This window comes from Strix aluco, chromosome 22 (genome assembly GCF_031877795.1).
Source record: "Strix aluco isolate bStrAlu1 chromosome 22, bStrAlu1.hap1, whole genome shotgun sequence".
Classification (NCBI taxonomy): Eukaryota; Metazoa; Chordata; class Aves; order Strigiformes; family Strigidae; genus Strix; species Strix aluco.
The window spans coordinates 628,809-653,642 of record NC_133952.1 but is presented as its reverse complement, the minus strand read 5'-3'; the positions used below and the strand labels follow the sequence as shown (position 1 = coordinate 653,642).

The 24,834-nt window shown below is 63.4% G+C and overlaps 3 protein-coding genes across 9 annotated transcripts; 1 reads left to right on the top strand and 2 right to left on the bottom strand.

Moving 5' to 3' along the window:
- Window positions 1-495: 495 nt before the first annotated feature.
- Window positions 496-13,088, bottom strand: PLEKHG5 (pleckstrin homology and RhoGEF domain containing G5). 7 transcript variants are annotated; one of them, XM_074847847.1, is made up of 23 exons: window positions 13,043-13,088; window positions 12,488-12,549; window positions 8,780-8,856; window positions 6,948-7,077; window positions 6,700-6,805; window positions 6,566-6,626; window positions 6,387-6,478; window positions 6,172-6,308; window positions 5,947-6,095; window positions 4,258-4,443; window positions 3,914-4,084; window positions 3,742-3,837; window positions 3,608-3,658; window positions 3,367-3,516; window positions 3,185-3,295; window positions 2,965-3,114; window positions 2,729-2,866; window positions 2,389-2,508; window positions 2,155-2,287; window positions 1,969-2,084; window positions 1,760-1,896; window positions 918-1,685; window positions 496-813 (listed from the first exon to the last, which is right to left on the bottom strand). In XM_074847847.1, exons 4-23 carry the CDS (start codon window positions 6,988-6,990, stop codon window positions 804-806), a joined length of 2,925 nt encoding a protein of 974 aa, XP_074703948.1. In that variant the 5' UTR covers window positions 6,991-7,077; window positions 8,780-8,856; window positions 12,488-12,549; window positions 13,043-13,088; the 3' UTR covers window positions 496-803. The 7 variants fall into 7 exon arrangements, with proteins under 7 accessions (XP_074703948.1, XP_074703951.1, XP_074703946.1 ...); XM_074847850.1 differs by lacking the exons at window positions 12,488-12,549; window positions 13,043-13,088 and adding an exon at window positions 11,853-11,951; XM_074847845.1 differs by lacking the exons at window positions 12,488-12,549; window positions 13,043-13,088 and adding an exon at window positions 10,512-10,527.
- Window positions 13,089-13,202: 114 nt separating this feature from the next.
- On the bottom strand, window positions 13,203-20,052 carry NOL9 (nucleolar protein 9). The gene is made up of 12 exons (XM_074847852.1): window positions 19,834-20,052; window positions 19,530-19,755; window positions 19,201-19,328; window positions 18,883-19,021; window positions 18,226-18,322; window positions 17,389-17,486; window positions 16,460-16,621; window positions 15,974-16,262; window positions 15,149-15,260; window positions 14,603-14,780; window positions 13,861-13,994; window positions 13,203-13,530 (listed from the first exon to the last, which is right to left on the bottom strand). The coding sequence occupies exons 1-12, from the start codon at window positions 20,023-20,025 to the stop codon at window positions 13,402-13,404; spliced, it is 1,884 nt and encodes a 627-aa protein (XP_074703953.1). The 5' UTR covers window positions 20,026-20,052; the 3' UTR covers window positions 13,203-13,401.
- TAS1R1 (taste 1 receptor member 1) lies at window positions 20,034-24,819 on the top strand. The gene is made up of 6 exons (XM_074847854.1): window positions 20,034-20,256; window positions 20,359-20,665; window positions 20,986-21,762; window positions 22,169-22,381; window positions 22,772-22,892; window positions 23,811-24,819. The coding sequence occupies exons 1-6, from the start codon at window positions 20,126-20,128 to the stop codon at window positions 24,740-24,742; spliced, it is 2,481 nt and encodes an 826-aa protein (XP_074703955.1). The 5' UTR covers window positions 20,034-20,125; the 3' UTR covers window positions 24,743-24,819.
- Window positions 24,820-24,834: the final 15 nt, after the last annotated feature.

Genomic DNA, 24,834 nt, shown 5'->3' with positions numbered 1-24,834 from the left:
CACAGCCCCACCGTGACTGGGGGTGCTGCGGGGGGCTCGGGGTGCGGCGCTGACCCCCTCCCCGGGGCTCTCTCCAGCCCCTGCCGTGCCACACGCCTGCCCCGGCGCAGCCACGGCCAAAGGAGAGGCGAGGCGGGTGTGAGTGTGCACCAGCTGGGTTTATTGCAGCCCGGCACGGGGCAGCAGCCGGTGCTCCGGCCACCACCACCGAGGGCCCCGGCAGCTCCCACGCTCCAGCCCTGGGCACTGCCACCCATCCCACCCCACAGGGCAAACCCTGGCCCAGGCAGACCCTGGGGCCACCAGCCAGACCCTGAGGCCACCGCCCGCCCCAGCCCAGCACCGTCCCCTCCTGCCACCACCCCCACCCCCTCCCCGCACCGCCCGCAGCACCGTGCCACCAGCACCGTGTCCCTCTCCACACCTTCCCCACTCACCATCGCCAACGTCGTCGTCCCTTCCTCGCCCCCAGGAGCCGCCCCACAGCCCCCCGCCTCCCCGGGACCCCCCACCCGATGCACTACAGGGCCGCTGGGCCCCCACCGATCACCCTCATCTCTGCGTACAAGGGTTCGGCATGAGCCACGTGCCGTCCCCACTCTGGGGAGAAGCGGGCAGCCCCACGTTGCCACGCCGGGGCCTGCCCTTGCCGAGGGGACGGGTCTGCACCCCCATCCGTGTCCCCGCCAGCTGGTGCAGCATCCCAGCGCCCGCTCTGCCCGGCTCCAGCGTTACGCTACGGTTGGCAGCGGGAGAAGCTCCTTGGCGTGGCCGCGCATCCATCCTTACTGCCCCGGCGGCGCTCAGACCTCCCTGCAAGGCACAGAGCGAGGAGAGACGCTGCCCTCAGCACCGGGACCGGTCCCCCAGCCAGGCCGGAGTGTCGGTGGGGAGCAGGCAGGCGGGAGGGGCCTTACGAGGCGGTCAGCGTGGAGTTGAGCAGCAGCGTGGTCCGGATCCGGTAAAGCTGCGCCAGCGTCAGCTTGCGGTGCCGAGCCGACTGCGGGTCCGAGAGGGTCCGGCGGGCAGCGGGCGGGGGGACGCGACCGAGCTCCCCTGGCAGCGACGCCGGGCTCTGCCCTGGCTCCTCCGGCTCCGAGAGCTCCGAGGTGGAGCTGCCGCTGCTGGTGGGGGCAGCCGGAGGGCCAGGGGCTGGGCTAGTCCGGGGGGGGCCAGTGCAGAGGTCGGAGAGGCTGCGGCTCTGGCTGAGTGGGGCCGGGGGGCCGGGGGGCAGGAGCTGGGGCAGGCTGGCCTCCGACTTCGACTTGAGCACCCTGGCCGGGCAGGGCAGGAGCTGCACAGGTGTCCGGCGGCGCAGGCGGGGCGAGGGGAGCCGTGGGGCCAGGGGGGGCTCCCGCCCCTCCTCGGCCGCCCCCTCGGGCTGCTGGCCAAAGTCCCGCAGGGAGGCCGGCGAGAGGGTGCCGTAGGCGCTGTCGATGGAGGACGAACGGCAGCCGGCAGCTGGGGGGGCCGTGGCGCGGGGCAGGGGGACGGGCAGGGCGCCTGCGGGCAGCTCCCGAGGCGGGGTCTCGGCGGAGGTGGGGGTCTCGGCGGAGGTGCCGGTGCCGACGGAGGAGCCGTCCGAGGTCGAGCTGAAGGGCCCAGCGTCCCAGTCCGGGGAGGAAAGCTCGTCGCCGCCATCTGCCGCCACCATGGCGAGGGTCTCGGTGGAGCCATCGGAGGGGCTGCGGGGGCAGCGTGGTGAGGAGGGGGCTGCGCCGGGCCGGGGGTGCGCGGGGCCCCCCCTCCTGCTCCCTACCACCGCTGCGAGTCCGGGCTGGCGCTGCTGCGGCGCAGGATGGTGGGCGAGCTGGTGGCCGAGGCGCCGCTCTCGCCATCCTCCTCCTCCTCCTCCTCCTCCAGGCGCCGGCGCTGCCGCAGCCGCTGCAGCAGGTTCTGGGCAGGGGAAGGCATCAGAGAGGCCCAGGGGTGCCCACAGGGCCCCCGCCCACCCCCCGTGCCCCTCACCTGGGCGTTGTGCACCGCCTCGACCCAGCTGCGGCACAGCGACTGCCCGCTGGCCTGGAAGGTGTAGGCAGCCACAGCGCTGCCCAGCTCGTTCAGGTAGATGAGGAGGAAGGAGCCTGTGGGCAGAGGCCGTCAGCAGCCTGCGGGGACCCCCCCAGGGCCCCCGGCGCCCCCCACATCGCTCACCCGGGTCCCTGAGCTCCCGGCAGACGACCTTGTCCACCAGCAAGGGCTGCCGGACCACCTTGGTGCGCTCAGCCTTCTTGAGGGGCTTGGTGATGAGGAAAAGGTCAGTGAAGAGGAAGCAGTAGACGTCCATCTGTGGGGGGAGAGCGGGGCCGTGGGCACCGGGCAGTGTGGCAGGTGGGGGCGGGCGGGCAGGGGCCGGGGCCGAGGCTCCCCGTCCCCCCCGGTCCTCACCTTGCTGTCTTTACCTTCCCGCATCCGCAGGCTGCCCTCGAGCAGGAGCTGCCGGGTGTCCTCAGGGGAGGTGCCAGGGATGGGGGCCGTCAGGTCCAGCCGCAGGAACTCCTTCAGCAGCTGCCGGGAGCCCCCGGCATCAGCACCGGGCATGGCGTGGGGTGGGGGGGCTTGACATGAGGTGGCATGGGGTAGCACGGCGTGGGGTGGGGGGCTTGGCATGCCACAGGGTGGCACGATGTGGCATGGCATGAGTGGCACTGATTTGCATGGCACGGCATGGCGGGGCAAGACACGGAGGGCAGGACGTGGCATGGCAGCTCCGTCGTGCCCAGCCTACCTTGTCCACCTCATCGGTGCTGCCCTCCACCACCTCGTAGGCATCGATGCGGCCAAGGATGGCAGCCAGGCGCTGCCGCTCCTGCCGCTGGCGCATCCGCGAGTTGACGTCGTTGATGAAGCACTCCACGGAGCCGATCTGCGGCGGGGGTGGCGGTGGGTTCCAGGGGCCGGGCTGGGGTGGGGGGGGATCGCCCCACGCTGCGCCCCGCTGCCCGGTGCCCCCGGGCCCCTTACCATGGCGGTGACGGCGTCGCGGGCGCGCGGGTCGTCCGTCTTCTTCAGCACGGACTTGAGGAGCAGCGGGTACTTGGTGAGGCGCTGGTGGGGCTTCACCAGCATGTCGCTCAGCTTCAGGCGGCTGCACTGCTCGTGCTTCTCGGCCCACTGCAGCACGCAGGTGTCGGCACCGGCCCCGGCCCCGGTCCCAGCCCTGGCCCCGGCCCCCTCCCCTTACCGTCACGTAGGTGCGGAAGAGCTCGCTGTCCCGCAGCAGCGCCCGCATGTACTCCATGCAGCCCTCCTCCTCCATGCAGTACCGCACGTAGGGCTTGAAGAGGGACCCGAACTGGGGGGCGCAGGGGGGTCACCGCAGGCCGCGGCACGGCCCCCCCGCCGCGGCACGGGGTTCCCACTCACCATCTTGAAGCTGTCGAGGAAGTCAACGGGGTCGAGCGGCGCCCCGGTCTGTCGTGCCTTGGCCAGCACCGGGGCCATGACGCCACGCCACAGCTCACGGTGCAGCCGGATGATCTCCCCGATGTTGCCAAAGAGCCGCTCGGCGTCCACCTGCGGGGACGAGGCTGGCAGCTGCGCGGGGACCACACCTGGCCTTGAGCCCAGGGGTCCCCGGCCCCCTGCAGTCCCCCTCGCCGCTCACCTCGCAGAGCAGCCCCGACTCCTGCAGGTTCAGCAGGCAGCAGAGGAAGAGCTGCAGGGACAGAGCGGGGAGCCGGTGGGGCGCAGCCACAGCCCCCGGCCCCCCGCTGCGGCGCGGCTGCCGCCGGCACTCACGTCCGTGATGACTCTGAGCTTGCGGATGTAGGTGGCCTCGGTGTGCAGCAGCTCCCAGATGGCTTCCTGCTGGTGGCACTGCCGGCGTGACAGGGCCTGCCGGGCCCGGCGTCAGTGGCACGCCGGCGGCTGGGCAGAGCTGCCGCAGCCCCCCGGCCCCCCCCAGCCCTACCTCTGCGCCCCGGATGATCTGCTGCCAGCTGTCCTCCAGTGCCAGCCCGGCCTCATCCCCGTCCTCCTCCCAGGAGTCGCGGTCGAAGCGGAGCTGGGGCGGCAGCTTGGGCAGCCCGAAGGTGCCGTAGGCGTGCAGTCGGCTCGCCAGCTGCTCCAGCTTCTCCGTCTCCTGGCCGAAAGTGGAGGGGCAGAGCGGCTGGGTAGGGGGGCCGGCGGGGATGTGCCGCAGACCCCCCTCGCCCTGCCTGTGGAGCTGGGATGGGAGTTGAGTGAGGAGGGACCCATCCCAGCTCCCCATCCCAGCCGCAGGCAGCTCCTGCTTCCCCCCCGTGTCCCACCTACCCGCCCGAAGGAGCCGGCGCCAGTGCCGGAGCCGAAGAAGCCGCTGAAGCGGCTGGCGGCGCGGTTCTTCCAGGTGTCGGTGCCGTTGGCCGGCCCGGAGCTGCCGCCGTGCGGGGCTGGCTCAGGGCTGGGGGTGCCCGTGTCCCCCAGGAACTCCGTCATGTTCTTTCTCCGCCGGCCCGGAACCTGCAGCGGGAACAGCCGGTGCCCCGGGGTCAGCGCCCAGCACCGTGTGGCCACGACGCAGCACGAGGCTACAGCGGGGCCGAGGTCGAGCACCCGCAGGACAGACAGACAGACACCCATATGGCACCCCCGGGCAGCGGGGTCCCCTGGCCACGCTCCCCTGCCCGCACTGACCTGCCTACCTTGCATCCCGCGGGCACAGGGCCCCAGGGGCTGCCTGGCCCAGCCCAGATGGCCGTGGGCAAGTGGCCCCGGCAGCGCGGGGGGGCTCAGGGCATTCCGTGGGGCGCAGCACCCCGGCCCAGCCACCCACCCGGCCGCGCTCCCAGCTCGGACGGCAGAGCCGGAGCCAGGCAGGCTGCGGCCGGGCTCCTCCGAAACAAAAGGAGGTGGGGCCAGCATCGAAAACCTAATTTCCCTCCTGGCCAGATAAGCTAACCAGAGCCGAACAATTCACCGGCGGAGATCAAAGCCCCCTGCCCAGCCGTGAGAGCTGGGTCACGGCCAAGCGGCTCCTGCTGTCCCAGGCACCGCCGCACCGGCTGCCTCCCCGCACATCCCCGGGCCGTGCCGGGCCACAGCCGCTGCCATCTCCTCGCCCCGGCACGAAAGGCAGCAGGGCCGGAGCTCCCCACAGGACATGGCACGGTGCCACCACCTCCCCCAGCACAGCCCCACGCCCTGCCACGTCCCCAGCCCCAAGCGGGGAGAGCCACCGCAGGCACTGTCCCCGTTACTCACCGCCCCGCCGCTTCCCCAGGCACCCCGGCCGTTGCCAGCCCCATCGCCCCGGTGCAGCGCGGCTCCCGCCTGCCTCTGGGAAGGCGGTTGGGGTCGAGACCCCTGCAGGGGTGGTTGGTTGCCCACTGGCCCCCTCACCCCACCAGGGCCATGCCGGTCCCGCAGCCAGGCGTCATAGTGCTGGACGCGAGTGGCCACCAGCCCTGGCCACGCAGCCAGCTTGCCACCCTCCGGGGCTGCCAGCACGGGGCCAAACACCACGTCCCCCTCACCAGCCTTTCCCGAGCCACTTCCCGTGAGCGTGGCTCTGGCCCGGCCCCACACCTTATCTGAGGCCAGGGTCCACGGGGCAGGACCAAGCTGCACCCCGCAGCTGCCAGGTGCCACAGCGATGGGAGGGGAGGGCCCGTGGCCAGGGCAAGCACCAGGGCCGGGGTGGCACCGAGCAGCTGCCACTGCTGGGGCCCCCGGGGCTCCTGTTTGATGTTGTTCCAGTGCCAGCCCATACGTGGCACGGCCCCAGGGCTGGTGCCACCGGCTAAGCTGCCATGCCTGGCGCAGGGTGCTGCCCGTGCACCGCTGCCGTGGCACAGCCAGGAGCCAAATTGGCTCTTGGGGGCTCCGGGGGGTCTTGAGCCCACACCACCAGCAGAATCCAGGAGACCCCATGCTCCTGCCCACCTTCCCAGCAAGGATGACCATGGGGTATCCCGCACCCTGCCGCCCCCTCCCCAATTCCTCCCCCCCGGGGCTGGCACTCACCAGGCTGTCGGCACCCTCCCGGCGTCCTGGCACGGGCTCCAGCGCCGGCCCGAGGAGCGCGGCAGCGCCGGCGGGGTGCAGGATGGGCAGGCTGACTGACCTGGCGTCCCACGCCGCCTGCTCCACCTTCAGCTCATCCCCGGGCTTGGCTGTGGGAGCACTGGGCGGTCAGAGTCCCCTGGGAGCCCCGGGGCGGCCCAGACTCCCACCAAGCCCCCGCCGCACCTTTCACCCGCAGGTAGTGCCCCCCAAAGCGGTACGCCTCGAACTGGAGGGAGAGCGGCGTGTGGGACTGGTCCAGGTAGACGTCCACCTTGCCCAGCTCGATCGCCTTCCTCTCAAAGACCGGCAGCAGCACCTCCCTGCGGGGACACGAGCTCCGCATCTGTCCCTGTGTCTGTCCCCACATCTGTCCCCGCAGCTGTCCCCAGCAGACTCACCCCAGGGATTTCTTCTTCGCAGCTGGCACGATCTCCGCCTCGATGTCGACACTGAGGTCGAACTTTAGGGTGAAGCACTCCTGGCTGGGGTCCTGGGGGAGGCGGCAGCTGCTCACCCCGGGTCCCTCCCGCCCGCCGGGGTCGCGCCACCGCCCCAGGGAGAGGGACCGGTGCCTTACGTCTGTATGCCGGCGACGAGCCTTCTTCTTGGGCAGCTTCAGCGCCGAGCTCCTCCGCTCCCTGCGGGCACAGGGAGGGCACGGTGACGGGGATGCCGGGGATACAGAGGGGACACGCTGCGCCGGGGGCTCACCCTCTGCTATCAGCCGGTCCCTCCTCTTCCTCCTCCTCCACGTCGGAGGCTGGGCTGGTGCGTGGGGGGCATGAGCGTGTCGACATGTTGCGGGCCAGGATGGAGCCTGCAAATGGGCGTCAAGCTGGGCTGTGCTGGGACCTCCGGCCGCATCCCGCTCCCACCCCTGCACCACGCCGGCCCCTGGCGCCTCCCACTGCTGCGATTTGGGGGGAGCAGCGGCGCTGGCCGCATCCAGCTCGGCTCACCTTGCGGGGGCAGGTCGAGGTGGATGTGGCCGTCGAAGCACATGGCGCCATGGAGGCGGCCGTCGCAGAGCTCAGGCAGGCCGAGGGGGCCGCTGCGGTTCGGCTGTGGGCACTCTGTGGGGTGGCATATCTGCGGGTGCACGCGTCAGCCAGGCAGGGGCTGGGGGGGCTGCTGGCTACAGGATAGGCAGCCCCGTGAGCAGTGGGGACCCCCCTTCCCATCTCGAACTGCTCGCGGGCAGAGTGGGGAAAGCAGCACGAGCAGGGCACGGCCACGAGGCAGCGGGGTCTGCGCTGCAGAGCCCCCTCTCCCCGTGCCGCCGCACCGAGCGGGGACCCTGGGAAGGCTGCACGTGCCTCGACATGGAGGGGGAGATGGGGGACAGCCACCTGTGCCGGTGTCACCCGCACCTCACCGGGTGCTGGGGAGGCCGCCCTCCCGTGCCGCGGCCCCTTTGTGCTGGCGTGGGCAGCGTCGCTGCGGCAGGATGGAGGAAGCAAGTGTCTGCGGCCAAACAATGCTCAGAGCCGGTGCGTTTCCTCCGATTGTGTGCCGGCCGCAGCCATGGCCCAAGCCCCGCCAGGCGTTCACAGCGGGTTATTTTTAAACCCCCTCATCGGGCCCCCAGCATGGTGCACAGCCCCTGACCCGCCTCGCTGGGGGCTCGGGCTGGCCCAGGGACCACAGGCCAGCGAGCCCTGCTGCACCACCAGCACGTCCCCATTCCCGTGTGGGACGCCCATCGCCGCCCCACATGAGGAAGAGTGCGAGGGGCTGCCAGGGAGGAGCGAGCCCGGCCTGGGCTTGCCGGCAGCGCGCCGTGCTGCTGCGGGGAGGAAGCGCCCGTGCAGCTCCAGCCGCCCCCACTTCCTGCCCTCCTTCCTCCCGGCGCTGCTGAGGTCAGAGCTGACGCGCTCCTGCCACCCGCGCACTCCCCGAGGGGCCGCCTGTCCCCCCGCAGCACCCACTGCCGTGGCACCCACCAGTGTCCTACCCAGGCCATGAGGAAACCCCAGCCCTGACCAGGATGCCCCGTGCCCCCGGCCCCAGCCCTCCCCCTCTCCCACCATGTGCCCCAGACCGACACCGTTGTGGCCAGTGTGGCACCTGCGAGACGCAGAGTGTGGACACAGGCTCTGGACAGTGACCGCAGCCGGCGCTCACTCGGTGGCCACCCCCAGGACCCTTGGCAGCCCGTCCACCCCATGCCGGTGGCTCAGCCCTGGGCTCGTGGCCACAGGAGGGGCTAGGAAGGATGCCCAAACCCCTCTGCCCATCCCAGGGATCAGCTCCTGGCCCCACCACACTCCCAGCAGGTGGCTGTTTCGCTCTTGGCAGCTGCCCCACGAAGCGAAGGGGGACACGACACAGCTCCGTGGCACAGCAGCGTGAGCCCCAGCCCGGCCAGGACCCCCCACCCCTGCTGGGTGCCATCGAGGGTCTCTGGCAGTGACATGGCCAGGGGGGTGATGGCCCCGTGCAGGAACCCCGGGGACTGACCGGGAGCCGGCGTGCGGGTCCAGCCGGGGCAAGAGAATTGACCTGAAATCTGCTCTGGCGTGTTAACGAGCAGGGGGACAGCGGGGCCGGAGCAGATTACCCTGAATCACCCCAGCCAGGGGAAATGGGCAAGTGCCACCGTGCCACACCGTGCCACACCGCACCAGTGGGAGCGCACCACCACCAGGGAATGGGTGCCCAGCGCGGGCCGGAGGGACACGGCTGGCGGGGGTCACTGGCCACGCTGGGGGGCTTCACAGAGCAGCAGGTCAGGCAGAGCCACCCGCTGCCCCTTCTCACCCGCGCGACCAGCACCACCCCCAGGACCCACCTTGGCCGCGCTCCTCTCGCCGGTGCTGTCGGGGTTCTGGCAGTGCGGCAGCGTCTCCTCTGGTGGGCACGGCTCGGCTGCGGGAGAGAGCGGGGTCAGTGCTGGGGGGCCGTGGTGAGCCCCCTCCAGCACCGCGCAGGGGGGCTGCGCCCAGGCTCCCGCACAGCAAACCCCAGGTTTAAGAGCTTGGCAAAGCGCTCGGGCTCAGCTGAGGCTGGGCCTGCCTGCTCCTGCCTGCTCCGCAGCCCGTCCCGGGGGGTGAAGCCCCGTGCCCAAGAGCCAGCGCTGTGTCCCCGCTGGGGGAAGGTGCCGTGCATCCCGCAGCGTCAGGATCCGGCACCTGCCCAGCGCCCCGAGTCACAGGATCAGGACACGGACCTGCCGCAGCTCCCTGGGGCTGGCGCGGACCAGGGCTGCAGCAGGAATGTGAAACCTGCCGCCCGTCAGCCCCCAGCGGGGCTTAGGAGCCACTTTAAGCTTTGACAGTTAAATCGGCCTTAGGGACAAATCCTATTTTGAAGGCTCTTGTTATGTGTCTCGTCTAATCATTTAAAAATAACAGACTCCAGGCAGCAAACACGCAGCAGGAACCCCTCCTGCGGGGCAGGATGCTCCGGTGGGACACTGCCCTGCGGCGAGGGCAGGCGGCACGGCCGCACCGGGCAGCACCAGCCCCAGCAGCCAGCACAGGGGCTTCCCCCGCCGCTCCCCTCTCCCGCATCCCTCCTGCCAATAAAAACAGCATCCGAGCGGGACCGCGGCCAAGGCCAGGGTTAGACTCAGTCTACAGGAAAAAACGACTTTTGGGGCAGTGCTGAAAAAGCTGCTGCCTCTGCCCAGAGAGGGGGAGTCAGTCCTGACCAGTGCCGGCTGTCCCAGCTCCCAGCCCGGAGGCGATCCCGGGTGCAGGCAGAGCTGCCCGCGCAGGCAGGAGCGGGCGGGCAGGGCTGGGCTCGCTGCCCCCCGGGAGAGAGCTGGGAGCCGGGGCGGCCGCGCTGCCCCCGCGGCGGGAGCACAATGAGGGCTCTGTCCCCGGGGCCGCCCCGCAGCGCCCGCCGGGCTGCGCCAGCCCCCCACCCCCCGCCGCCACCGTTTCACTTGACCTATCGGGAATAATAACAGAAACAAATCAGAAATTCTTTCGTGCACCCAAGGGAAAGTTTTCCAAACTCACCAAAAACTCGAGGCTGGCCAGGGAGGCCGGTGGTGCTGGGGACCAGCCCTGCGGTGCAGCCGCTGGCACGGCCAGAGCCAAACGCTGACCTGGCAGGGGGTCACGCACACGCCAGGGCCCGAGGTGTGCCGGGGGGAGTGCGCAGAGGGAGCCCCAGTTTCTGGCAGAGGCAGGAGGGTGGCCGACTCCCCACCGAACACTTTGGGGGCCGGAGGAGGGACCCTGTCCCCACCAGCTCCTCTCCCAGGCTGGCCACCGCCGCCTCCTCCTGCTGCCACAGGCTGCGTTATGGTGCCCGGTGATCCCAGTGATGCCAAACGAGTTCACAACCAGACCGGCCTCGCACCAGAGCGTGCCGTGCCGCAGCCGCTCATCACTCCCCGTCTGCGCTGGGAGGCCGCAGTGCCAGGGGTGGTGCGCTGAGTGCTCCCCAGCTGCACCTGCAGCTTCCCGATGGCGTCCCCGCTCCGGCCAGAGCCTCTCCCGGCCCCTCACGTTTTTGGGCCAAGCGCAGCTGCCCGCAGCCCGCCAGCCCCCCGCGGCCCCCTGGCCACCTACCCCCGAGCTCCTCGCTGATGTCCAGGCTGGAGCTCCAGGAGAAGCGCTCCACCGCCCCGTACTCCAGCCCCGCCAGCCCGGCGGGCAAAGCCTCCAGCTCGTAGGCGCCCCGCTTCCTCCAGTACAGAAACATCCTGGGGTGGCGGCCGGGGGCCCCCCGGAGCCGTGCCCGCCCCGCCGGGGCCACCGGTGGGACTAACCGGGGGAGCCCGGCTCCGGCTTTAAGAGCGGCTCCCGGCCTCGGGACAAGCGGCGCATTGACGCCGGCAGCCGGGAGCCGCGGGGCAGCGGAGGGTGCCGCTGGAGGCTGCCCAGCGCCCGCGCGGGGGGCACACAAAGGGCCTTTCTTCAGCCTCCCACAGACATTGCACAAATTTCACTTTCCGCTGTCTATGAAAGACATTCGGCCGCGGAGACAAGACGCGCTTGTGATTAAAATAATCGGCATGAAGAGGGGGGCTGTTCGGCGGCTCTGCCGTCGGATGGCTTTTGGGGGGGCAGGAATGCGCCGCCCCGAGCCCTGGCTGCACCCCCGCACCCAGGGGGCCCCCAGCCCGCACAGGGAAAGTCACGGGCCTTTAGGGGGGTTTTCCCCCCTGCTAAAGCCACGCAACTGGGAAAGCACCAGATAGGGCTTAAAACCCGCAGAGGCAGCGAAGGACAGCACCGTTCTCCTGCCCCACGCAAAACTCTCCCTAAACGGGGAAAAACAAGAAACACTGCGCGGGGCGATCAGCCGGGCTGAGACCATCCAGCCCCCAGACTCATCAACAGCATCTTCGCCCGAAGGCGCCACACTGCTCCCCGCATTTTTGCTGCTTCTAGGAGCCCTTCCAGAAAAGGTAGCCAGATTAAACAAGAAAGAGTTGCTCCAAAGTTAATAGATGCTTAAGTATTAAAAATAAACAATCCTGCTTTATTTAGCACATCCTTGATGCTTTAAGCGTGAAATAACTGGTTTCCTACCGACCACAGTACTGAGTGCCCTCACCCGCAGGGTGCTATGCTGAGGTTTACACTCCAAAGCCCCCGGCCCCCCCCCCCGCTGCTCTCCCCCCCTCAGGGCCTGGAGCCGCCGTGACCCCCCTTTCCCGGGGCCACAGCATCCACCTCCAGGCACTGGCAGCTTAATCCCCCGCAGAAAGCTCCGAAACCGGACACTGGAGGCTGGGCGCAGGCGCACGGGGGTTACTCGCTTGTCCCCTGCTTCCGAGGGGGGACCCTCGCCCAGCCAGCGCCGGGTCCAGCACCCTCAGCCGGGTGAAGCGGATGCTGGGGGCCTGTGACAGCGCCCGGGGGGATGCTCGGCCCCGGGGGGGTTTCACCGCTCGCCCGTCTCACCTTTCCCAGCGCCTTTTCCACCAGCTCCCCTGCCACTTGGACTGCCTCGCCCCGCCCGGGATTTTCCCCCCGGCTGCAGGACGGCCTCTGTATTTATTTTAGCCACTGTTCGGGCCAGGTTGCTGGCCAAGTCCTTCCTTCGCAGCCAGACCCAGCCAGATGGGGATAATTAGGCCTGGATTAAGTTAAAGCTTTAACTCTTTAACAGTGAGCAGCGCCACACAGCCCCTCACAGCTCCTCTCCAGCTCTGTCCCCTCCCCACCAGTCATCCCATTTAATTTGTTCACTTACAGGTACACGTTTCTGGATTTCCTCGCAAACCAGATAAAAGCATTTTTTGCAGATTACTCACACCCACGGTGGCCGCCAGCCGAAAGATCTGGCACGGAGTGGCGTGCAGCACCCATCCTTCCTCCACAGGGGAGACCTGGCCACAGGGGTCTGAACCGGCACATCTCAGGGGTCCGCAGACCCCAGGCTGGGCTGTGCCCCTGCTCGGGGACACGGGCAGGGCCACGGCTGCAGGAACCGCCGTTACGGGACAGTCACGGGTCTGTCTGCCCAACGTGCTGGTGTTACCCAGTCACAAGCTGTTTTCCCAAAAACATCAACTCAGCCCCAGATGCTCACTCACCTCTGCGGGACTCCCACCCACCTCATCTTCACTAAGGAGCAAATCGCTGCCTCAACAAAGAGCTGAAAAAAAAAAGTAAAAAAAAAAAAAACAGTTCCTCCAGTTTTTCCCAGTGGGGCAGAGAGCAGGTGGCGAGTGAGGGAAGCCCAAGGGGCCTGGGGGCTGGCGCAGCATGCGGGTGACACGTTCTCCCCACTCTCACCCCATTTTGGCCCCTACTCGTAGCCCAATTTAGTTAGACCGAGCTGGGTAACACGCCTGAGCTGGACCCAGAGCTCTTCCCAGACCCGCGCTCAAGGCGCCGCACTTAAACTGCAGCAACGGGGTGCGTGACTGGCGCGAAGCGGCGTCCCCAGCGTGAGCCGCGGCGGCACGGAGCCGATGGCAAGCGGCCGGCTCCATCTGCCGTCACCCGGAGGAGAGGGAGGACCTTCCCACCTCCTCCTTCCTCCCGGACGAGCGGAACACCCGCCGCTGCCTGTCAGCCGCAGCGCCAGGGACAACCACCCACCCGCGCCGGTCCCCAGGCCACCAGTAGCCCAGGGCTACGGCTACCGTGCAGTTGTGCTCAGGCCGCCGCGCGCCGGGAGCCGGAGCCAGCCGAAGGCCAGACCTCAAACGGAGAACGGCTGCTGGTCCGGGGCGAGCGCGCTTCGGTGGGGACAGTCGCGGCCGAGTCAACGAAGGCTGAGGAAAAAAATTCAGACCAAACCGATGTTTTTAATAGATATTTATTACAAAACACCAAAATACAAACCGACCGTATAAAACATTATAAAAACCAGACAGGCTGTAGTTATCTACACCGGGCACCTGCGAGGGTCTCCCGGAGCCCTGGAGCACCCGTGGCCTCTGGGACCAGGCCTGGCTCCTGCCCGCCTCCACACAAAACCGACCCCGGGCTCCCCAGGGCTTCAGGTGAAATCACACTCGAACGCGTACTCCCTCCTCTTGAAATGCTTCTTCTTTTTCAGCTTCCCAGACCCCAAGATGCTGTAGTTATAATCGGATGTGACGTAGGGGATCTCCCCCTCAACTGCTTGCTAGAAAGAGGAAGAACAAAACCAGAGACAGGTTTAAGAACGCAGATCTCCAAGGGAGCGGGAAGCGCTTTCCTCTGCAGCCCAACAGAGCTGACTGGCGGAAAGGAGCGAGCTACCGCCGAACAAACCCCGCGCTGGTATCTGAAACACGAGAAGAACGCTCTCCTCTCCCTTGTTTCTATGCGTTAAGGACAATCTCCACGGGAGATAACCATCTGCTAATGCCCAGACATCTCTGGGCACGCAAAAGCCTCAGGAACAGGAAAACAGAAAACGCGCCAGCCAGCGGAAGCTCAGCCAACTCCCAGCCTCTTCCCGCGCAGCTCCCACCTGGCCCACAAGAACGCAGTTTGGGATAGCGACGTTGCCAAGGAGCAGACAGTTCACTAGTCTCAGGCTCTCCGGAGGCACCGGCGTCAGAATGTGGTAAAGCTTCTTCTCCATCTCAACCCCTCGCACAATTCCTGAAAAAAATACATGCAAAGCTCAATCTTAACTCCACCTGATTATTTTGGACCATATAACCAGACACAGCCAAAGCTCTCTCAAGGGAATGATCTCGGATACATCTTTAAAAAGACATGCACCGCTGTATCCCGCTCCTCCAGTATCCCAGCGTACGTAGGACCTTCCCAAACCACGTGTTCTTGCTCACTGGTACATTCCTACAGCAACCTGAGGAGCTCAGCATCAAACCCTAGGTCAGAACCGTAATAAATGGAGTCGTAGAAGGAAACCGAGACACAACTAGAGGAATTTTGCAGGAGCCACCTGGAATCTGCTTTTGAGAACGTGAATTGTGAAAGCAAGTAAATTGCCAAGTTACGAAGAGTGAGAGAAGGGAGCTACAAAAGGCGCTGCTCAGCGACACTCCCCACAGCCGCTCCCACAAGGTAGTGAAAACCAGCGGACTTGAAGCACAGCTTGTAACAGAAGAGAATACACAACGATTCTCTTCTCTCATCCCACTTTTTCAGTTGTTTTTGAAAAAGGAGGCGATTCCATCACCCTACACCCCTCTGTCAAAACGCAAAGGTGAGAGGGCAGCTGAAGGCTCCCCAGGCTCGCTCACCGAAGCCGAGGCAATCGCAGACCGGTGTCTGGGTCAGCAGCACCGGCCCGTCGGTCTGGCAGCGGACTTCATCCGGTATCCGGCAGAGCCCGACCCAGCTGGCGTTCACCGCGTACATGATGTTGGTAGGAGCCACGTCGGTGTGAATAACCCTGAGGGCAACAGCATTGAAAGGTACCTGAGGCGGTAAAAAAAGAAAAAACTGTTCACCAACTCAGTGTCAATTTAGGTTGAGTTCAAAGACAAGATAATGCCCAGTACACAGAACTGAGAGCCCCCAGCCCACACCTACAGACAGGCAGCATCTCTGTGGCAAACAGAACAGTTTCAACACCAACAGCTGACCGCACAGAAAACACGTGCCACACTGACACCGGAACAAAACCCTCACTTTCAGATACACCAAACAAAGTCGTTATCTCTTTGCAGATTACAGAGCGTTTTCCCCCCTCTTTCAAAAAACATCTGCAGTACAGGCAGAACTGTCAATGACTACGAGCTGGGCTCTCTGCTACGTCTCCAAGGCTTTCAAAAACGCTCGTTTACCTGATACGGCACGAGACTGTGCAGCGGAAGCACCGCCCCTATGTCCGGGGACTGCAGCTGCCCCAGGTAACCCAGGATGGACATGTCACGCAGGATGCTGCTGTGTACTCGCCTGGAAAAATAACCACAAGTCAAGGGAAGGCAGCACAACCCCCCCCGCCAGCACCTCAGACCAGACACCCGGGCAGTCCCGAGCACGCCAGGCAGCACGAGCTGCTATTTCACAAGTTTAGTTTTTAAAACTTCTACCCCTGGGAAAATTTAGAGCTATGTTTTTGTTACCTACATTGTTTCAACTTTAAAAAGGCCGTAATTAACAAGGGGTTTTGTGGGGTTTGTTTTGGCTTGGTTTTGTTGGTTTCATTTTTTGGGAGTTTGTTTTAAGTCTGTTATTAGATAATGGCTCCTTTCTCCAACCCTGATGTCCACACACCTTTCAGTCAGTCAGCCAGTCAGTCATGAGACAGTTATACGTTTATTTTCTTAAATAGCTCATTAGTGAAGGCAGAGTCAAAAAAAGCCCTTAAAATGGGCAAGAAAGACCCAAGCTCCAGGAAAATAAATTTCAGAGATGCTCAAGGTATCAGAGAAATTAAGAGATAATGTAATGTAAACCAACCCTACACAAACCTCCCCCAAACACGACCCCTAAACAAAACTCCCAGAAAACCCAAACAAGCAACACCCAAACATACCCCGCCATAAATAACGAGCTCTGAGCAATGGAGCTCCCGAGGCCAAAGCAACAAGAGCCTTTACAGTCAGGACTACGTGTGATTTCATGAAGCCCACTAACCACCCCGTAGCACTAAACCTTCTACTTACGCTTCGCCTGCAACCCCTGCTCGAGGGAACTCAGGATGGACGTACAGCAACTTATACTCGGGAACCGAGGCGTCTCCCTCCCCTTCAGCGGGCTTCCAGTGCTCCGCTCCACTCGTGCCCATCTGCTGGCACTTGGCTTGCTGTTTGCCTTTGGTGTAGAGGCCAGGAGTGAGATGAACGTACTCCGGGGTGAGCGGAGCCATGGCTTTCCAGTCGTACACATCCATCTGAACAATGTGACTGGGCGACAACAGCCGAATGATATCAATCAGAAGCAGCAACCCCTCACCTTTAGGGAGCAGAGAAAACACGATTGCTGCCACTACACGAACAGCTGGGAACGCTGTTACAGAAGACCAGTACTAGCTGTACTGGGGGTGAGCTGCATTTTCTGGCTCCGCACTCGCTATAAAGCGTGACGGTGCACTGCTACAATTATCACCTTCCTTCAGCACCACCTCCCGAGAACAGATTTATCCTGTTTACCTTTCACCCAGCCCATGGTGTTGATGACTAAAGGCACTTCCTTCTTGTAGGAGCTGAACACACACTTCACGACATCAAGGTATCTTTCCGTGTCCTGTTCACAACTAGTCTGCCCGTAATACACCATCTTACGTGGCGTTTGTTGATGAGTGAAGGGTGGACCTGAAAAAGCAAGCAGCAAACCTCTAGTTGTTCCAGTAAGTCAAATCAAAAAACTCCCATCCCTGTAGCACCCACGTGCAGTCTCTTCTGAAACAATCTGTCCTCTTTTCACATGCTAAAGTCCTTCCTGTACAGCCCGCACCCCTGGAGAAACTCTTCCATCACTTGCAAGACTTCATGCTAGTTCTGTTTGTTTGGGGTTTTTCTTGTTTGTTTTAAATCACTGGTTACACACTTGTGAATTTTTAAACAAGTGTCTTCTATGACAGGCTATCCAAAAAGTAAACCAGTCTGGCCACATCCTTTTTAGACAGCAATCCAAATCCGCAAGACCACAAATATCAGCAACTTCTCTGGCTCTAGTTTTTTTATGCTCGTAACAGCCCCCAACCTATGTGGATCCACTTTCTGTTTCTCAAGCCAGTTTTAGCTACAGATACTAAAAACTGGGAAAGATTTTCCCAAAGAAAACTTTCAAATCAGAAAGGCTAAAAATCTACTTCGACATGCCACAGCCTGTTCTACCACCTTATAAACAACTATCTTCTCTCTTCAAAAAGACAAGCAGGGAGAATAGCTGCTTGGCGAGACTTTCACGTGGAGCTTAAATGCCCCCAGCAAGGAAACTTTAACAGCCGTTGGTTTATTTTCTACATGCGCTTTCGACAGAGGCGGCAACTTCCCCTGAAGTACAGCCTCTACTCAGAAAGCACCTTCAGGAAATGAAACCGGTTTCTGGCAACTGCAGAAAATGGCAAAACACGTACCAAGAATTGGCTCTGTTACGTTACTTAAAGAGACGCATCCAGGCGGCGTAAATTCGGTTTGACCTATGTCACATTCCATATATTCAACCGAGGGAAGGCTGCAGTGAAAGAAGCCCCTTTATTAGCGTCCACTAAAAAAAGAGACAGGACACAACCTGGAACACATCAGAAGCACAACCTGATTTTGTTCCAGGTCGTCAGAATTAAATTCTTGAACACAGTTAAACCACCACTTGTCTCTCTCATTTGAGAGGGCATTAAACAAGAAAGTAAAAGGTTCACCTATGGTTCAGTATTCGATTACAAAAGCTCCATATCCATCCAGCTTGAAGGGAAGTAGCTAGAACAGTAATCTGAGGTGGTACTAAAGAGTGTATCGCCTCTCCCTTGTTAACTGGGCAGCCCAAGACCAACCATTAGAGATTTGTAAACTTTATAATCTTTACTTTAAGCATGCAGTAGTCTGGAGAATAAGCTTCTACACCCTGCTCTGCCAAGAATGTTCAAAGACACTAACAAATTATAACTTACTGCGTGTTTTAAAGCATTGTAACTCCCAATTCCTTACTGAACCCTAACTGCTTGGTGACCAATTAGTTCACATATTCCAAGACAGCAATTTAGTAATATTTCAAGATGTTTCAGTAGTCAACTTCTCTGAAAGGAACCTAAGACAAGAATTACTATTTTTCTGAATTTTTATTTGTTTGTTTTAAAAAGATATCCACCGTAACCGTGTCATAACAGCTTTTCTGAGAATCTTGTCAGGCAGTTTTCTTCCTTCTCCTAAATCCCATGCAGTACTTAAATAAACTTGTAGAACATGAAAAGACTTACCGATTCAGTAACAGATTAATTAGGTATCTGTTAAACGTCGATTTCCCAGTGTTTTTCGGGCCACACACCAGAATCACAGGGACACCTTCGTCTTCCGCTGGAAAAACAAACATACGCTGAAATGGACCGATGCTGTCAGTTATTCTGATGTGTGATGTTCACATGGATTTGTTAAAAAAAAAAAAAAAAAGCCCAAAGACACTGTGTCTGACTAGGATATTTAATTAAACAGAAAAAACCCTGTCATGTTAAGAGTACCAGTCAGTGTAAAGGCAAAAGGCTGCTGAAGTGAGAAGTGAGCCCTGGCACTACAACTCAGCATATATGAACTCCCTATTGCTCACAGTATTTAAGATGTTGCTGGATAAAGGGGAGAACATTTTTTTCTACCTGCTACAAAAGAGAACAAAATGAGAGTTTCGGTATCAGACTGGGAAGTGCCTTTACAGCAGCGAGCTGCCTGTCTGGCAGGAGAGGCACAAACCCATTAGAGGTGATGCATGAGCTCAAATCCCACTATTTACAAGAAAAACATGACCCTCAATCAGCACCTGTCACAGGGCATGCCCTCCCTAACTTTAACTTATTTAAAACCTCACGGATTTCCCTTCTTCAGGCTACTAAATCCCCTAACCTCACCAAGCGCATGCCACTCACCACAGCAGGCTTGGATCAGCTCCTCCAGAGCCACGAACATGCTCTCTGACACCAGCAGCCCACGGTCGGGGCTACACTTCACGATGCCAACAGATGCCAGAACGGCATCTTCCGGCGTGAAGCTGGATTCTTCCTTTTTCTAGGGAAGAAGGAAAAGCGCTCAGAGGTGTAAGGCCGTGTAGCTACGTTGCTGGACACTGACAGGCACACCAAGCGGGGCGGCCGCCTCTCGCTCTGCACAAGGTCTGTTTTGAGGAAGGCGCCGGCATCCGCGCCGCTGCCCAGGGCAGAGCGGGCACCACGACCTCTGGGTCTCACCTGGGGCTCGAAGAGCCGCGAGAGCGGCGGGTGGCTCAGCAGGAACCGCGTCACCGGCGTGTCCAGGTGCTCCAGCAGCACCACGGCGCACTCTGGCGAGAACCGCGCCATCACCTTCACCCGCGCCTCTGCAACGGGGGGGGGGGAAAACGTCGCCCTCAGCCCGCGCCACACGCAAAATGGCGGACGCCCCGCACCGCGCCGCACGCAAAATGGCTGTCTCCCCGCACCGCGCGCAAAATGGCGGCCACCCCGCACCGCGCCGCACGCGAAATGGCGGAGCGCAACCGGCGGGCCCGCCGCGCCCCCCCGCCCCGGTCGGCACTCACGGCGGCGGACGCTGTGCGCCCGCATGGCGGCGCGGGCGGCGGCGCGGAGCTGCCGGAGGTCAGCGGCGGGCGGGCGGTCGGCGGGCAGCGCCTCCAGGGTGAGCGCGCAGTGGGTGGCCGGCGAGAAGACCGGGAGCCCCGGCTGGTGCGAGGCGACGGCGAAGCCCAGGAGGCGGACGGCGCCGTAGAGGCAGCGCAGGCGGCATTTACCGGTGAAGGTCAGCGCCTGCGGGGAGCGGGGGCAGAGGGCGGTGAGGAGGGAGCGGCGGCGGGGAGGGAGCGGCGGGGCCGGGCGCTTGCTCACCTGCCGCGGCGCCAGGAGGAGGACGGCGGCGCCTTCCGCCGCTTCCACGGCCGCCAGGCCCGCCTCGGCCGGCGGCACCATGCCGGCGCGGGCGAAGGAGGCGGCGAACTCCCTCCAGGCCGCCTCCGCCCGGCCCCCGCGGGACGGGGCCCGGCGGGGGCGGCGGGCCGGCGGGCCGCGCCGCGCGGGCATGGCCGCCTCAGCCTGCCTCCGCCTCCTCCGGGGCCGGCCCTCGGCCCGGCGCCGCCCGCCCCGTTAAGAGGCGCGGCCCGCCGCCCGGCGCCGCCCCGCCATGCCGCTGCCCGCCCTGCTCTGCCTCTGCGCGGCCGCCGCCGCCTCCTTCACCCGCCGCGGCGACTACCGCCTGGCCGGGCTCTTCCCGATGCACAGCGCGGCGCGGCCGCTGGTGGACGGCTGCGACAAGTGAGTCCCCCTCGCCCCGCGTTTCCCCACCTCAAAACCGCGGTTTTTCCCCACCTCAGAACCGCGTTTTTTCCCCGCAAACCCTCTTCTGCGTTCGCGCAGCGCCGCCACCTTCAAGAGCCACGGCTACTGCCTGTCCCAGGCCATGCGCTTCGCCGTGGAGGAGATCAACAACTCCAGCGCTCTCCTCCCCAATGTCACCCTCGGCTACGACATCCACGACACCTGCTCGGAGCCTGCCAGCCTCCATGCCACGCTGCGCGCCCTCGCCCGCAAAGGCGGGAGGGAGGTCGAGGTGCTCCCCACCTTCCGCCGCTACCAGCCCGAGGCGGTGGCCGTCATTGGGCCCGACAGCACCGAGCTGGCCCTCACCGCAGCGGCCGTCCTCGGCATCTTCCTCGTACCGGAGGTAAGCGCGGCTCTCCTGGCAGATGGAGGAGATCCCGAGGAGTCACGGTTTGAGGGAGGATGGACTCGGAGCTGAGGGCACGGGCTGAGCTGGACGTGCGGCCCCTTGGAGCAGGCGCTGGCCCGGGTCCCTCCCCAGCTGGCAGGCAGGGCTTGCAGCCGGCCCGCTGTCCTGCAAAGATTTCTCTCATGGCAGCGCATTCAGCTCCGGGTCCGCTGCCTGCCCAGCCTCTTCAGGAGACGGGCTGCCTGTGCCCTCAGCTCTCGGGGTGCCGCTGCCCGAGGGGAGCGCAACCCCCTTTCTCCCGGCTCCCTTTGCAGATTAGCTACGAAGCCTCCCTGGAGATGCTGAGCCTGAAGCGGTTCTACCCCTCGTTCCTGCGCACCATTCCCAGCGACAGGCAGCAAGTGAAGGCCATCTTCCTGCTGCTGCAGCAGTTCGGGTGGGCTTGGGTTGCGCTGCTGGGCAGCGACAACGCCTACGGCAGGGACGGTTTGGACGCTCTCTACAAGCTGCTGAGCGCAAGCGACGTGTGCGTTGCCTACCGAGGCGTCATCCCCGTCAACAAGGACGCCAGCAGCCCGGAGCTCCACAACCTGGTCAGAATCCTCACGGACATCAGGGTCAACGTCACCGTTGTCTTCTCCAACAGACGAAGCGCCCGCCCTTTCTTTGAGGTGGTGGTCCGGAGGAACGTCACGGGCATGGTGTGGGTGGGCTCTGAAGACTGGTCTTTATCCCAAACAATCTGGGAGGTACCTGGCATCCAGCGTATCGGCTCGGTGATTGGGATGTCGGTTGAGAAGACAGAGCCCACGATGCTGGAACGCTTTAAATCTTGGAAGACGGCGGAGGAAAGTGCTGCAGCTGACTCTGCCAGTAGCACGGAGGCGGAGGGGGGAATCGGAGGGAGCACCCAGCTGGACTGCACCCAGCGCTGCACCGGCTGCCACTTGCTCACCACTGCCCCCAACACGTACGATGCTCAAGCCTCCTTCAACGTGTACTCAGCTGTGTACGCCGTGGCCCACGGCCTCCACGACCTGCTGGGCTGTGCCTCAGGGGTGTGCAGCAAAGGCACAGTCTATCCCTGGCAGGTAAGAGCAACACAAGGAAGGATCTTCCTTGTGGAAGAGGATCCATGAGGATCCTTCCTCCCAGGGAAGGATATTCCCCTTGAGCCCAGGGGTTTTCTGTCCCTCTGAAAGGCTCGTGTCCCAGCCAAAGAGCCTCGTGGGCTTCAGCTGCCTGTAACAGTCAAAGCAGCCTGGACCTAGACCCAGACACCCACCCTAGATCACTTCTGATCCTCTACCGCCAGCTCCTCGCAGAAACCTGGAAGGGAATTTCTGCAGCCGGACATACACTAGCTGTTGGGGGGTTGGAAAGAGGAGCCAGAGCAGAGAAGGGGCCCTCCAGCACATCCCCCTCCAGAGACAAGGCACTCCTCAACAGGAGGCTTGTCATCGGGAAGGGCTCTTCTCTTATTCTTATGTTTTACAGCTCCTACAAAAAATCAAGCAAGTAAACTTCACCCTGTACAAGAGCCGCATCTCTTTTGATGCTAACGGGGACATTCATAAAGGCTACGACATCATCATGTGGAACTGGAGCGGCCTGAGCTGGGCTTTCGATGTGATAGGAACGTTCCGTGTGAACCCCGACAGGCTGAGCATTGACCAGGACAAAATCCTGTGGCACACAAAAGATCGCCAGGTACTGTTCTGCATCCACATCTCATTTATTGCTTACTGCCGAGCCAGCTACATCCCCAACACTGCCAGTTTTGGTGTGTTTCCCCATCGCAGGACAAAATTGAGGGCAGACGGAGGCAATATGGGGGGTGATCTGTGTTCTGGATATCAAGCTTTCATCCTTCCAAAAACCAAGCAGGGCCCATGAACCGAAAAGGCTCCTACTTTTAAACAGTCTCATTTTCCCACCATTTCTGTAAGAACCACAACGTGGCGAGCTCTTGGCTCCTGCCCAGGGTCTGTCCTGAAAGCCGGCAGCAAGCTGCCCAAACCCGGCCCGGGCCTGGTGCTCAGCGAGGTGTCCTGCTGCCCGCCCCTCTCGCCGGCCTGACCCTCGCCGTGCTCCCGACAGGCTCCCACCTCGGTGTGCTCTGAGGCCTGTCAGCCGGGGGAGAAGCGGCTGCAGCAGAGCCACCACCGATGCTGCTTCAGCTGCGTGGCCTGTCCATCAGGAACCTTCCTGAACAGATCGGGTCAGTACGCCCCGGGGGGCTGCTCCCTGCCCTTCCTTCCCGCTTGGCTCCCCTGCCTGCTGCCTGCCCTCTCCTCCTGTCTGCTCCTTGCTTCCATCTCACTGTTCCCCCAGCCTCTCTCTCCCTGTGGTCAGTAAAAACCACTGGGCTGACCTGAGCGTGGTTGGTCTGACTCCCGTTTGCTTACCGGTGGGGTATGCAAAGCCCTGCGCTCTCCGGGAGTGCTGCCCACAGGGCCCTTCTCCTGCGGCCAGCGGACAAGGGACGCCTGGCCAGACAGCTGCTTCCTGCACTGCATCCTCCGGGAGGGAAATTCGACCCGGTGGTTGCCTCTGTGCCCCAGATGGCACTCGGGGCTTCCGCACCATGCGGTCACCAGCAGCTGGTGTATGGAAATGTCCCCCGCCTGGGACAGGAATCTCCTGACTCAGAGCCACCAGCCACAACGACAAACCCCTTGCTGGCAGTTGGTCACTTGGCAGTCTTGTCCTGCGCTTGGGCTGAGGGGAGGGGTGTGGAAACAGCCAGCGCCAGGTAACAGTGGGAGCGGGGAGCCCCCAAACACGGCCTCAGCATCACCCCAGCCTGCGGAAGCGGGGCTGCTGCAGACCCGTCCCAGCCTTCGCATGTTACTGCTGGATGCACAAGCCCCTTGCCACCCATAGCCCATGTGCCCCTGAGCCTCGTGCCTCTCAACCCAAGCAACAGACTTTTGGGAAGTCCACTAAGGGGTACTTCTGGGGGGGTCTTTTGGGAGAAGAGCCCTCTCCACTCCTCAAGGCTGGGAAGCACCCAAGGAGAAGGAGCAGGACATGAGAAGGGGGCAGCGAGGGCGGGGTGCTCCACTGCAGTAGGTCTCTTACCGGGGTCTGTGGTGTGCGAGGTGCCTGTCACCACCCAGGCTCATGTCCTCCGCAGACCTCTACAGCTGCCAGTCCTGCGGGGTAGACGAGTGGGCTCCGGTGAGAAGCGAAGCTTGCTTCAACCGCACCATCGAGTTTCTGTCCTGGTCTGAGCCCATCTCCTGGGTGCTGCTGACCTCCACTGTCCTCCTCATGCTGCTCATGGCAGGGCTGGCTGTCCTCTTCGCCCTGAACGCTTCCACGCCAGTGGTGAAGTCTGCGGGTGGGAAGATGTGCTTCCTCATGCTGGGCTCTCTGGCCTGCGCCTGCAGCAGCCTCTTCTGCTACTTTGGGGAGCCCGCCTGGCACACATGCCTGCTGCGGCTCCCCCTCTTCGCCATCAGCTTCACCGTCTTCCTCTCGTGCGTGGCAACACGCTCCTTCCAGATCATCTGTATCTTCAAGTTGAACGCGCGCTGGCCGGCCCTCTACGAGGCCTGGCTGCGGCGCAGGGGGCCGGTGCTCTTCGTCTCTGCCAGCACGGTGGCCCAGGCCGTGCTGTGCCTGGCCGCGGAGGCCGCCAGCCCCACGGTGCCGCGCAGGGACTACGGTGCGTCGGTCGAGCGGGTGGTGCTGGAGTGCGCCCCGAGCACGGAGGCGGGCAGGAGCGCCGCCATCGCCTACACCGTGCTGCTCAGCGCCTGCTGCTTCGCCCTCAGCTACGCGGGCAAGGACCTGCCCGCCAGCTACAACGAGGCCAAGTGCCTCACCTGCAGCCTGCTCCTGCACCTCGCCTGCTCCGCCGCCGTCTTCTGCTCGCAGGGCGTTTTCCGCGGCCGGAGCGAGGCGGCAGCGCAGGTGCTCGGCGGCCTCTGCACGCTGGCCGCGCTGCTGGGCGGCTACTTCCTCCCGAAGGCCTTCGTCATCCTGCTGCGGCCACGCCTCAACACGCCCGAGCACTTCCAGATGGCGATCCAGCGCTACACGCGGCGCCTGGCCGAGGCCTGACCCACCAGGGGACGCGGGGCCCGGCCCGGCCCGGCCGACCCGCCGCTGCTGAGGCGGCAGCCGCGCGCGCAGCCCGCCTTTCCCCGCGTACG

What these genes read in the sequence shown, in the direction of transcription:
- PLEKHG5 (XM_074847847.1), bottom strand. Translation starts at nt 6,990, where the DNA reads ATGTGCTTCGACGGCCACATCCACCTCGACCTGCCCCCGCAAG. An exon ending in GGGAGGGTGCCGACAGCCTG is followed by an intron (nt 4,444 to 5,946) that starts GTGAGTGCCAGC and finishes TTCCCGCTGCAG; the next exon opens with GTTCCGGGCCGGCGGAGAAA. An exon ending in GCGACGCCGTCACCGCCATG is followed by an intron (nt 2,867 to 2,964) that starts GTAAGGGGCCCG and finishes CCCCCGCCGCAG; the next exon opens with ATCGGCTCCGTGGAGTGCTT.
- NOL9 (XM_074847852.1), bottom strand. Translation starts at nt 20,025, where the DNA reads ATGCCCGCGCGGCGCGGCCCGCCGGCCCGCCGCCCCCGCCGGGCCCCG. An exon ending in GCTGATCCAAGCCTGCTGTG is followed by an intron (nt 18,323 to 18,882) that starts GTGAGTGGCATG and finishes TTGTTTTTCCAG; the next exon opens with CGGAAGACGAAGGTGTCCCT. An exon ending in CACCATGGGCTGGGTGAAAG is followed by an intron (nt 16,263 to 16,459) that starts GTAAACAGGATA and finishes TGCTCCCTAAAG; the next exon opens with GTGAGGGGTTGCTGCTTCTG.
- TAS1R1 (XM_074847854.1), top strand. Translation starts at nt 20,126, where the DNA reads ATGCCGCTGCCCGCCCTGCTCTGCCTCTGCGCGGCCGCCGCCGCCTCC. An exon ending in GGCACACAAAAGATCGCCAG is followed by an intron (nt 22,382 to 22,771) that starts GTACTGTTCTGC and finishes TGCTCCCGACAG; the next exon opens with GCTCCCACCTCGGTGTGCTC. An exon ending in AACCTTCCTGAACAGATCGG is followed by an intron (nt 22,893 to 23,810) that starts GTCAGTACGCCC and finishes TGTCCTCCGCAG; the next exon opens with ACCTCTACAGCTGCCAGTCC.